This window comes from Mus musculus, chromosome 7 (genome assembly GCF_000001635.26).
Source record: "Mus musculus strain C57BL/6J chromosome 7, GRCm38.p6 C57BL/6J".
NCBI lineage: Eukaryota > Metazoa > Chordata > Mammalia > Rodentia > Muridae > Mus > Mus musculus.
The window spans coordinates 99,907,312-99,919,743 of NC_000073.6; the positions used below are offsets into that span (position 1 = coordinate 99,907,312).

The window sequence follows — 12,432 nt, forward strand, 5'->3', positions numbered from 1 at the left end:
TCCAACCCCTGTGTTTTTTCATTCAACTTAAGTATTTTTAATTTTTCCTGTGGCTTTGTCTTTGACCTGAGGGATCCTTGGGAGTCCGTTGGTTAATTTCCAAGTTTATAGGGCTCTTCTAGGCATCTTAGATGTGCTGATTCCTAATTATATCTCTTGCCAGGTAAACATGATTTGTGAGACTTCTTTCTTTTTAAATCTATTTAAACTTGCTTTGAGGTTCCCTGCAAAATTGATGATTGTCCCATAAGCTCGTAAAGCAACATGTAGTTGCAGCTGTGGAGACAGTGTGATGAATGTCAGGCAAGATAAAATATTGGCAGGGTCACTACTAGTCTTGCTTATCAGCTACTGACAGCAGTGTATTCAGATATCTCCTCATGGATCTGGGGAGATGACTCAGTAAGTCGCTTGCCACACAAGCATGAGGACCTGAGTTCATATACCCAGCACCCACAGAAAAGCCAGCTGAGGCAGCAGACACTTGTAACCCCGGGGTGCTGGAGAAGAGCCACTACAAGTGGGTCCTAGGGCCTTGCTGGTCAGCCAGGCCGGCTGGAACAGATTCAGGCTCATGGAGAGACCCTATCTCAAAAGTAAAGTAGATGAGAAAGGAAGATGCAGAAGCTGACATCTGGCCTCGACACGCACATGTGCAGGCAAGCACACCCACATAGGTGCACACCACACACAAAAAGAAAGATCCACTCATGGCTGTGGATTTGTTCCTTTCTACCTTCAGCTCTGTCCCTTTGGACTTCAGTGATTCCTTACAACCCTTAGCTTGTGGGTCTTTAAAGCATGTGCAGCCCTGGCAGGGAGCACGGCTGAGACAGTGTCCCACTGTCTGGAGATGCTCCACTTTACTGAGAGCTCCTTGGGACTGCTCTGAGACCAGTGTTCTCTGCCTGCTTCAGGACAGCTGGGACCGTGGAAGGCCCACATGTCCTTTCTGGGGTTGTGGTGACACTCCTTCCATCTTCTGTGCCCTTGCCATGGCTGCTGATCTTCTGTGTGACAGCTGACTCCCACCATCGTGGTTATCTCTGCACCAGTGATCTGTTATAGACCACCAGGACACATTTTGTTTAGTGCTAGGCTTTCTTTTACCCACTCTTGTATCCTTAGCTTTCAAAATAACATGATGCATGGCAAGCACACAGCAAGTGTTTGTGGGTGCTGTTGGTGGGTGCTGTTTGTGGGTGCTGTTTGTGTCCCATCACAGACACTGCTGCGTGCGTTGAAATTAGGGTTTGGTTTATCAGAGGTGCAAGTTTTCAAAGCCAATTCTACCTCCAAACAGAACTTCTCCCCTAAGATGTTTACTAAGAAATGTTGTGTCAAGTGCAAAACTCAAATTTTACTTTTAACCACTATTTATTTAGCTCATAGGTTTGGCAGTTATAGTGTCTTTAATCCAGTGAGGCTGGGTGGAAATCACTTTAACCCAGTGAGGTTGGGCAGAAACCAAAGGTTATCCCTAGAACCGGACCGTGTCCCTGACATCATTTGACTCACCTCATAGGGAGCAGGCTAGTCTGAGCCAGATTCTGCTTGCCAGTAAATCAGAAAGAACCCTGCATCATGCCTTTGAGCTAGGGCTTGGTATCACAGAACAGAACATAAGACACACCCTGCCTGTCACTCAAGATGCCACTCCTTATTTTAGTTATAAACAGGGTCTTGACTGAATTCATTTATATTTCTACTCCTGCGTTTGTAGAACTTACCTCTCCCTGCCTGGTTTGCCCACAGAGGCTTTGTGCCACCCTGGGCCACCCTGACACACACACCATAGGTAGATTAGGCCTCCTCTGAACCACAGCTTTTTGTAATGTGTTTTCAGCGTTGACGATTAAACCTTGAACCTCTCACATCCACCAAGTCACATTCCCAAACCCAGTCATTTTGTTTTAAGGGCCAGACCATATATGTATACACACTTATATTGTCTACATAGCTCTGCAAAGGCAATATGAACACAAAGGGGAAGATGGTGATCTATTGAAATGTGGGTGAACTGAGTTTGCCACCTCTGGTCTTGGCACAGCCTCTGGACTGAATGACTTTTACATTTTCATGTGCATTCAACAAGGATAGCATTTCATGAAATATTTACAATATGAGGAATCAAATTTCAGAGACATAAATAAAGTTTTCATGGAAAAGAAACACTTGGGCTCTTTGCTTATGAACCGCCCAGGGCTGCTTTGAGGTTATACGAGCAGGCCTGAGTCAAGAGCAGAGACTCTGTGTCCCAGTCCTTACCACCAGGCTCTTGACAGGAAGGCTTGGTGGCCCATGCTCTACACTCGGAGCTCTAGAGGATCAAGTGCTGGGCTGGCAGAGGGAGACCCATGAGAGATGCCATTTGCTTCAGGAGCCAAACTTTTGTGTCTGTCCTTACCTTCTGTCTTTGGGTTTCCATTACTGTGAAGAGACACCATATAATTGGGGCTGGCTTACAGTTTCAGAGATTTAGTCTATTATTGTCATGGCAGGAAGCATGGCAGCACCCAGGCACACTTCTAGAGAGTTTCCTAGAAGGAGCTGAGAGTTCTACATCTTGATCTGAAGGCACCCACAAGGAGATTCCCTTCTGTAGGCAGCTAGGAGGAGGGTCTTTTTTTACACTTGGCAGAGCCTGAGCACTAAGAGACACAAAGCCCACCTACCCAGAGACACACTTCCTCCAACAAGGCCATACCTCTTAATAGTGCCACTTCCCATTGGCCAAGCATGTTTAGACCACCACACCCTCTCACCCTTGTGCCTGAATCCAATCCCACTCTGGGCTCCTCTGATGCCAATAGCCCTGATTCCCCTCTACTGTTATCCCCATGTTCTTGTTACTCTACTCAACAATGAGTGTGTGATTTTTGTCATGTAGAGTCTGGCCTGACAACCTACAGGCTAAGTACACAGGGGCACAGTAGCTCCTGCCTTCCCGCCATCCATGGCATGTCCCTTGTGCTCAACTTTATCCCATTGACCGTCTTCATTGGGTATATTGATGCCTGGGACTGATGGGAAGGAGAGGCCAGAAGTGTTGCTGATGGAATGCTGGAGTGTGCAGGCTTGCTGTAAGGAGGACTAGTTACATACAAAGTCAGTGCTGTGCCAGCCCTTGAGGCTCTTTCAGAGAAATGCTTTTGATTAATTGGTCATCAGTGGCCTTGATGCTTTCATATCCAGTGTAGATAAGTGATTTTTAACTATTAAAAATGCAGCAATGGGGGCTGGAAAGGTGGCTCAGCTGTTAAGAGCACTGGCTACTCTTCCCGAGGACCCAGGTTCAGTTCCTAGCACCCTTGTGGTAACTCACAACCAAGTGTAATCTAACACCAATTCCAGAGAGATCCACTGCCCTCTTCTGGCCTCTGAGGTCACTGTACACATGTGGTGCAGACATGTGCAGGCAAAACACCCATACACATAAAATAATAACAATTATTTTTAAAGCGTGAAGCAGTTGTGGCAGGATTTGTGAACAGGAGGGCAAAGTGTTCTGGGCCTGCGCAGGCAATGGTGTGGGGATCGGGTGTTGCCTACTGTCTATCACTCCCTCCCCATCTGCTCTGCAGCCCATCCTTGCTAGCCAGCCTCTCCCACCTGGGTGGGGAGCATCCAGTAACATGTCTCCTGTGCTTTTCCAGATCGCAAAGGAGGATGCCGTCCTGCCAGCAGCTCTCTTCCCCTCCCTCTGTGAGCTTGTCTTCCATAACAACCCTTTGGTAGCACACACACGAGGTATGGTGGCCACATGTCTGTCCCCCAACCCAGTGTTCAGTGTTAGCCCTAGAACTTTGATTCTCGACTCTTAGGTGAAAGTGGGGACACGCTGGTGGGGAGTGAGAGGTGGGGTGGGAAGAAGAGGAAGGCTCAGCGACCCTGGAGAATGTAGGACACAGCTGGCATTGCTGGGCACCTGCTCTGCACCTGCTTGCCCTGACAGCAACTGTGGTGAGCAGGCATTAACCTCAAGAACCTTGGTGGAAACCAAAGCTCACAGCAGTCATGATCTGCTCATGGTCACTCCAGAAAAAAGCTGGGACTTTTGAATCCTCGAGCCCTTACTCCAGCTCTTTAGGCTGCACCCTGGTTGTAGAGCAGGTCTGTGTGGTCTCATCTCCATTTCTCATCTGGGGTTGGCCCAGCTGCTGGACTAGCTCTGCCAAGCAGCCTGAATGCAGTTTTGTTGTGGTGCCCACCGTCTCCTGGCCAAGACCTAACAGCTGGAGGTACATTGGAGTCCTGGGCTTGCTGTGACAACAGTGGAAGTGCTAAGTCTGGCTAACTTTGTTACCTTAGCCTGTCTATCAACTTTCCTTGCTTATAGAAGGAGAACGATATGGCACCTACTTCCTAGAGTTGAAAGGAGAATACAATTACATTAACACAGGCAAAGCAATCTGAACAATGCCAGACACACAGTAAGCCCCAGGAGACACTAGTTAATTGTCATCTTATTTTCCTTCATACCAGGGATCCCACCACTGCTGAAAAGCTTCCTCCAGGATCGCCTGGGCATCCGCTTAGTTCGAAAGAAACTGGTAAAACCTAAACACCATATGTTGATGCCTCGGAAGGAGTCACGGAAGGTAAGCCTTCCAACAGGACCTTGGCCTCGGAGAAATGGGAGCCTGGTTTAACATGCACTCAACTGGGCATGAGAGCCCTGCTCCCCAGCCAAACCTGGACCCTCTCCATCGGCTCCAGTGCCTTCTCCTTTTCTTGTTAAACATTGGAGCAGGGGTGATAAGACGAAGAGCCCCAGCAAGAGGAGGGTAGACAGAGAGCCTTGGCGGTCACTAAGTCAGTGACCTCCTAATTCTCACAGAGAAACTAAGGGCTCGAGAAGTAGGGAGGAACCAACCTTGAAGTTGGAAGACCCATCACTGTCCATAGTTGTCTGGACTAGGCAAGAGTTTAGATTTTTGAGCCGCTGTTATTTTAGCTCCTCTGGAGCCTCCCAGAGCTCCTGAAAGGGATGGATGGAAGGAGACATGAAGCTGGATTACAGAGCCCAAGTCCTTAGCCACACGAGTTCCTGACACAAGTTACAGCTCAGACAGCAGGACCAGAAGCACAGGCGGCCTGATTCCTCTCACGCCTGCATCTCCTAGGCTGGCCTCGCAGGCCGTCAATTAGTAATTACCATCCTCTTGATCTGAAGAAATTAAAAAAATCTTTGAGAAGCTCCTGTCTTCTAGCTCAGACACTGATGGACCCCAAAGGTAGACACATCTGTCCCTTGCTCCATCCGCTCTGCTGCAGCTCTGTCCAACCAGGCTCTTAAGCCCTCAGAGGAGCACAGCAAGGGTTTAAAGCCAGAAATAGAAAGTCCTAGGGTTTCCCTTGCCTGCTCTGAGGATCTGCCACATCCCTGCCTGTCTGCCATCTGGGGAGGCGATGCTCATGAGCTAGGTGCTCAGTACAGGCCTCTTAAGGCACTCTGTGGCCAGCACTCTGCGGAGCTCACACACCTCTGCCCTTGCTTACCTCCTGAGAAAACAGGCTCAGAATAGTGCACCAGCTCACTAGATACGTGTGCTGGACTTAGGGTGGCCCCTACCCTAACCCTGTCATCCTGTTCAGGGTCCTGAGTAGCTGAGATATTAATATTAGTAAACACAAGCACCAGCTTGCAGGAAACAAAACAGTAGTGGGCACATCTACAGTTGACCCACCACTTGACCCCAGAACATGGCTTAGGCCTGACACTAGCTGGGGATAGCCTTAGTGCAGAAGAGACAAAGGTTCCAGGCCATGCGTGCCCTTGTACGCAGTCATGGGCAGGTAGAGAGAATGGAGAACACACTTGGTGGGCTTCTCCCTGTGAGGACACAAGAGGCAGATGGACCAGACTAGTCCTGAGGGCAGGGGCTCAGGCCACCAGTGAGCCAGGGATGGAGAGTGTCAATTCACCCTGTGAGAAGGAATAAGGAAGTAAGGTAGGATTAAGATGCAGCCCCCCATCTCCCTCCTGGCAAGGACTTCCCCCTGTGACAGGTTTTGATGAACGTCCACACCCTTCAGGCTTCCATCTAAAACATGGACTCTACACATATCAAAAGGAAAACATTCTCTTAAAATGAGATTGATTTTGTTCCTCGGGTGTTGGATCTGGGTAGGTGTGTGTGTTTGGGGGGGGGGGGTCCTGCCCTGGTGGTAGGAGTAAGCAGCTACCAGGGATCCAACTGGGTCTCAGCCTGCATGTTCCTAAGTACAGTGCCCATGGCTTTCTATTCTGCTAGTCAGTCTGCTTGCACACACACACACACAGCCCCCACTCCCCCAGGGAGTCAGCACAGGAGGGATGGTGAGAGGCCCTGCCAGTTGAGGAAGTAATTCCACAGCTTCTGAGAAATTTGGCTCAGGAAAAGAAGGGCCACTCCCACCCACTCTAGGGCTCCCTGAGGAAAGCAAGCGGCATCCTGGTGAACCCTGAAGAGATGCTGCCAAGAACAGAGTGAGGCCTAGAGTCCAGGCCTCCAGGCAGAAGGGGCGGACTATGTCACTGACTGGGAGTCAGTGCCCGGGAGACAGGGTTCATGTTCCTTTGGTAATTTACCAAATTTACACTGCATGACAGAGCCCATGTGGAGGTCAGGAGATAACCTGTGGGAGCCAGTTCTCTCCTTCCAAGGTGTGAAACACAGGGGTCAAACTCAGCTTGTCAGGTGGCAGCAAGAACCCTTCCACACTGAACCTCTGTGGTGGTGTGGAGCGACGCTGTGTTCTCCGTGAGCATGTGTGATTGCTCTCTGCCTCCCCAAACTGCTCCCACTATACAACCCATCTGAGGCTGGTAGGGCTAGAGAGCAAATCCAACACAGCTTTTCTCTCATCCAGGTGAAGACCTACATCCCCAAGGTGCCGAAGCATTCTCTGGTCCCCCATCACCTCAACATGATCACAGACAGTCCTCCATCAAGTCTTATGCCGGAGCCCGAGCACTCCACTGAAGACACTTCTCACGAGGCACTGTTTGCCAATGAGGGCCCAGAAGGCCCTTCCCTAACTCACCGGGCCTTTGTGCCGATGCCTCCCATCTGTTCCGACTCCACCGTTCACAGCGAGGCAGTGTCCCACCAGAGCCATACAGCCGGCCTCGTGAGCTCAGAGCACCCATCAGATGATGACGCCAAGAGTACGGAGTCCATCTTCCTGACCCAGGTGACAGCCCCCAGCTGCCTCCACCCCCAGCTGCTGTGCCCACAGGTTCCTGCAGCCCCTGAGCAACCTGCACTGCTGTGGATTGCCCAGGGCAGGCAGGAAAGCCCAGAGGAAGTGCAGCTCTCGGGCAGCCTCCTGAGAGGCTACTCAGGACACAATGTCCTGTGGCATACATAGGCAGCATCTCAGATCTCACTGGGACCTGGTGCTGACCAGTCTGCAGAGGCTTGTCACTACCTGTCCCTCTCTGCTAAAAGGTACCCCACTTGTCATGCTTCCCTGGGTCCTGGGAACACAGGTGGCTCAGATGCAGGTGCCGCCTTCGAGGTGCTTATGCTCCGATGGGGAATCTGGTAGGAGCAGAGCCTGCCATCAGTGCTGAGAATGGGAGAACCCAGGGACAAGAACCTGAGGAAGGCTGCCTCCGCCTTCCAGGAGGGTATGGGAGGGTGGAGTGAGCTGCACTTCTCAGGCTAGAAGAGGGACACGGTGGAATACGGGCAGAGAGAGCAAGGAATACGGGCCAGGGAAAAACTCAAGCGGGATGTTTAGAACCGTGAGTATTCACTGTCCGTGCAGCAGTGTGGAGAGAGGAAATCAAGACTGAACACCCCCGCCCGACCTGAACGGCTCAGATCCCTAGTGCTCGAATGCTGACTTTTATGTGCTAACATATCCACAGGAGGAAATTTTGATGAAACTTTGTTTCATACCTAAAACCATTTAAGATGTATGAAATTACCTTAGGGGTATGTGTATTCGATATACATGAAGCATATGCAAATTTTATGTATAGACTTGGGTCCAGTGCCAAGGTATCTCATCTTGTCAGGTAAATGTTCTAAAAAGCAAACAGCTCTAACTCCAGGTCTTTCACATGGGGATTGCTTAACCTCTGTAAGGCTGGGAAGAGTTGGTAGGGCCCCAGAATGTCCCTACATGAAACAGGGTTTCCCATAATGAATAAAGCCATTTGGGCAGGCTAAAATGTCTCTGGTGTACCTCAGAGCAAGAGTAAAGAATGCCAAGCAAATACCCTCAGTGTGGCACTGGAAGGTCCTTCCTCTGGCCACCCACTTGTCTCTTTAAGTGTGCCCTAATGTCACTCCCTGGCTCCTGCTGTTGTAATCCTTCCTTGATTGCTTGCAGTCCAGCCCTCTCTCTCTGCCTTGTTTGGGGACAGCTCTCCTGTGTCCCTGGGACTTGGTCCAGACTAAGTCATCACTTCCTATGGAGTTTTCTGGCTGGTTTTGGGCCTCCTCTGAGAGTGCCCAGATTGGCCACACTCCTTCCTATTCCCACTCATTATCTAGTCTCCTGTCTGCGTCCTTCGTGCCTCAGCTTTATCTGTGTCAGGGCTCAGCACTGCTGGCTGGGATATGGCAGGGAACAAAAGAGTGTATTTTCTTCCTGGCACAGGTGAATGAGCTGCCATCCTCCACCGCCCACAGGGAAAATTTGGAGGCAGTGAATGACCAAAGGAGACCATCAACAGCACCCAGAGAGACAAAGAGGACTCGGAGGAAGCAGACGGCTACCTCTCTGCACAACAAGTATGACGGCTATGAAGAGCTGCTCACAGTCAAGCCTGACCCTGCGTTTTTGGAGCCAAAGGGTATGGGATTAAATGCTGGCATTAAAGGCATGTGCCACCAGGCCCTGCTCTCTGTCAGGGGATTCTTAGGGCATGGCAGCATCGATGTCCTTTGCTGAACTGTCATGGCATTGGAGGTCGTGGCTTTTTCAAAGACTAGCTGGATTAGCCTGGGTGTAAAATTTACTTGCAGAAAAGGGCTAATAACCAAGCAAAGCAAGCAGGCTCCTGAGCTCTCACAGCCCGTTAAGGACCGGTAGACCATCGCAAACCCATCCCACCTGGTTTGGGGCAGCAGAGACAGTGCCATCTCAGCTTTGATTCAATTTCCTCTGATGTGCCCCAGTATCTGTGCCTCCAAATTAGCCTGCCAAGGAGCGGCTTTCCTGAGAGTCAGCCCCTTTCCATGTGACTGCCTTTAAGGGATCACTGTGAGGCCAAAAGTCTCTTCACATTAGACTCTGAGCTCATGGGGACATTTCACTCAACGAATGGTGGAGGTCTAGGCAAGGGAGCAAACGAGGGAGCCCTGGGAACTGCTTTCTTGGGCGTTAAAGTCCTTGTCCAAGTGCTGATCTGGGTCAGGGATGACACCTGTTGCTGCATCCTCTAGGCATCCAGAAGAACGCACAGGCCCTGCATCGAATGCTGAAGCAGCCGCTCATCTGCCGCTCCTCCAAGCCCAGGCTGGACACTTTCCAGAAACCCTACGTTCCCAAGGAGAAGAGGGTAAGCACTTCAACCACTGACTGTTCCTGAGCTCCGAGGACTCCGCAGGTAGTACAGACCCAGTGGTTACTTTGGGACCCTGAGGCCAGTTTCCCAGCGCTCCCTACTGCCCCCTGCCTGTCACTATGACTGTATGAAGTGACAGACCTCTTCCTTGCCTTGTGCCAGGCCGGGAGGATACCGATTCTACCCCCACGGAAGACCCGAGCGCAGCTGCTGGATGATATCCTCATTCGCATGCGGGACCCTCGGAATGTTACTGAGGCTCCACTGGGTATGGTGCCAGCTGTCCCATCCGGCGCAAGTTTAGCAAGGAGGGCGGGTGCAAAGCTAGAAGGGAGCATGGTGAGCAGGGAGGGCTGTGGGAAATGGGAATTTCTGAGCGTCTACCTGCAGTGGGCTGTAGCATGCAGGCAGAGGTTTCCACGTCATCAGCACCTTCGGATCTTGTAAGACATGACTTCCTACTGTCGGGGCTGGACTGCTTCTACACACCGAAATACTTTCTGCATCTCTGGGCCAGGGAAACCGGGCGATCCTGGCGCTGTCCTTTCTCATTCCTGTAGGCACTGTGTTGCAGCGGCGCGCACAGCAGCGCCTAGTGAACCAGAAGCAATACCGAGAGGCCAAGAGGCTGCTCAAGGAGTTCCGCGCACGCTACCGGCAGCTGGTACGCAGCTCGCTGCGGACTGTGTTCGCTGCCAGCCCGCCGCCAAGGCCGCCTACCCGCCGTGCGCTGAGCGCCGGCCAGCCCAAGTTGGGCCGCTTCCTCGAGTTCATGGACGAGTTCTGCCAGGAGCCCACGGCCAGCGACTCGAAAGAGTAGAGCTGCACACCGCCCTCCCCAAGGGCTCTGCGCCCTGGACTGTGCCCAGCCCTGAACAGAGGGGGCTTGGGCTCCATTTCGCTCCGTGGTCAGTATGGGGAGCACAGCAGGACCTTGCCTCGGAGCCCGGCCAGGCTGCACCTGGTGGCTGGCCCAGCAGCAATAAAGAGTGGTGTAGAGCAATACAATGTGTGCCAAGTATCCTCCTTGGAGGTCAGGCCAGGGCCACAGTGGCAGTGTCACTAAAGAAAAATCTCTGCTGATTCCTGCATCCCAAGAGGGCTGTGAGTACCCCACCTGAGCCAATCAGGACAGCTTCCCTAAGTGCCTAAGCAGCAGCAAGTAGCCAGCAAGAGGCAGGGTGGGGAGGTGGGGGCTGTAGAGGCCAGGGGACAGTTTTCCTGTGAGGAAGCTTTTTCCATTGTGAGGGTGAAAGAACACAGAATGGTTCCTTTTGAGACCATTGCTGGTAGAAGGGAAGGTTTGGTTCCCCAGTGTCCTATAATCCAGTAAAGAAACAATCTGGCCAAAGCCGACTGGGGCTGCTGCATTCTTGGTGTGTGCCCTGTAGACAGCATCTGGCCCAGGAGGGTCTGGAGAAGTCCACCAGGACTATGCTGGGTGGGACCTAAGGAGGCAGCTGACCTGCAGTACCCAGGGCCCAGGAAGCACAAGGCTTCTTGATCCTCAGCAAGACAGATCCCCCCCCCCTTCCAATTCCAACCATTTGCATATTATTGAACCCAACTTCGCAGACTTATGCAAGTAGCCAGTTAAGCTTATACTAAGCTGTGATCATTCCCAGACATACATGTGATGTACTGTCACTACACAGGTCACCCTAGGTGACAAAGGGTACAGTTAGCCCATTCACAGATGTCTGAACAGAAACAGGTAACACAGTGACCCGCAGCAGTAGCCACACTCAGGGCATTTGTTGACTTGACTGGTCTTTCTGGAGTTCCAGAGCACTCATCTTTCCTTTACTGCTAGGAGAATCCTTCCTGACTCTGACATCGTCGACCCAGCAGGTTCCCTTCAGCCAGGTGTGCTCGTGCCACACATTCTCTCGGATGGACCTACCTCCACCAAAAAAACCCTGTTCCAACCTAGCTTCTTGCCTCTCTTTGGCACTGTTAATGGTGTTGCTACAAGGGACTGTGGAGTATATCTACTGGAGTTCCCCACTTCTGGCTCTGCTCTCTGTACCCCCATGGCAGCCCAATAATGGCACACTGATCTGGGCCAAGCACCTCTTGCTTCGATAGGCTGGGTACCTCTCCTCATCATTCTGAATTCCTTACTTTGGCTTCCCACCTCCTAAGCTGCTTTCATAGAGAGCAGAGTTCAAGCATGGGCCTCCTTTTCCATATATATAATAAGATGTTACAACTGGACCCCCAGAAGGAAGCCACTATGTAGTACCCCAATTTTGCCGCTACTCTAGTAACACTTGGTCAACAGACATGGCAGCTCATGCTTTGTTTTAGACAGGGTCTCATGTAGCCCAAGATGGCCTCCAACTCTGTAGCCAAGGATGGTGCTAGACTCCTGATCCTCCTGCCTCTGCACACTCCAAGCTGGGCTCACTGGTAACTTTTAGCTTCAGTTTGTGTCCTCCAACCTTCCCAACTGTCTCTAGTTACCCAAGATGCTGGTGAGCAATTTGGAAGTTGGGCTAGGAGAGAGAACTGGCAGATGGAGGAGCAGATTGTGTTCACATCCTGAATTAGCTCAGAATCCCATGGTACAGTGGGTAAAGTGGAAGACAGCCTGGTTCCTGGCCCAACCAATTCCAGTCCAGATAGCAACTGGAACCACAGTTTGCCGAGGCCAGTGGTAGAGGTTCTCACTGTAAGGTTAGCAGAAGAGGCAACCAGCACCTTTGCAATCAGAGGGCCCCGCACCTAGACTCTGAACTGCCAGGGCTGGAGTTCCCATCTGGAAAAGGATACAAGCCACCATACCCAGTTAGAAGGGAATTAACAGTGTGCCCAACATCTTGCTACTCTAGAGACCAAGTGCCCAGCACTGTCTTCAAGTCTCCAACTGGCAGCATGGTCACTTTAAGCACTTTCCCTTGAAGGTCTTGGACCAGGTGACA

General features: G+C 51.4%; 1 protein-coding gene across 4 annotated transcripts in view; it reads left to right on the forward strand.

Annotated features, from left to right (window-relative positions):
• Window positions 1–10,513, forward strand: part of Xrra1 (X-ray radiation resistance associated 1) — a 58,607-nt gene extending 48,094 nt beyond the window's left edge. For all 4 annotated transcript variants that reach the window (NM_001164258.1, XM_006508007.3, XM_017322345.2 and 1 more), the window contains 7 exons: window positions 3,657–3,750; window positions 4,486–4,601; window positions 6,856–7,179; window positions 8,599–8,794; window positions 9,387–9,502; window positions 9,671–9,776; window positions 10,069–10,513. In NM_001164258.1, coding sequence (NP_001157730.1) covers window positions 3,657–3,750; window positions 4,486–4,601; window positions 6,856–7,179; window positions 8,599–8,794; window positions 9,387–9,502; window positions 9,671–9,776; window positions 10,069–10,328 — 1,212 coding nt within the window. In that variant the 3' untranslated portion in view covers window positions 10,329–10,513. The remainder of the gene's footprint in view (window positions 1–3,656; window positions 3,751–4,485; window positions 4,602–6,855; window positions 7,180–8,598; window positions 8,795–9,386; window positions 9,503–9,670; window positions 9,777–10,068) is intronic.
• Window positions 10,514–12,432: the final 1,919 nt, after the last annotated feature.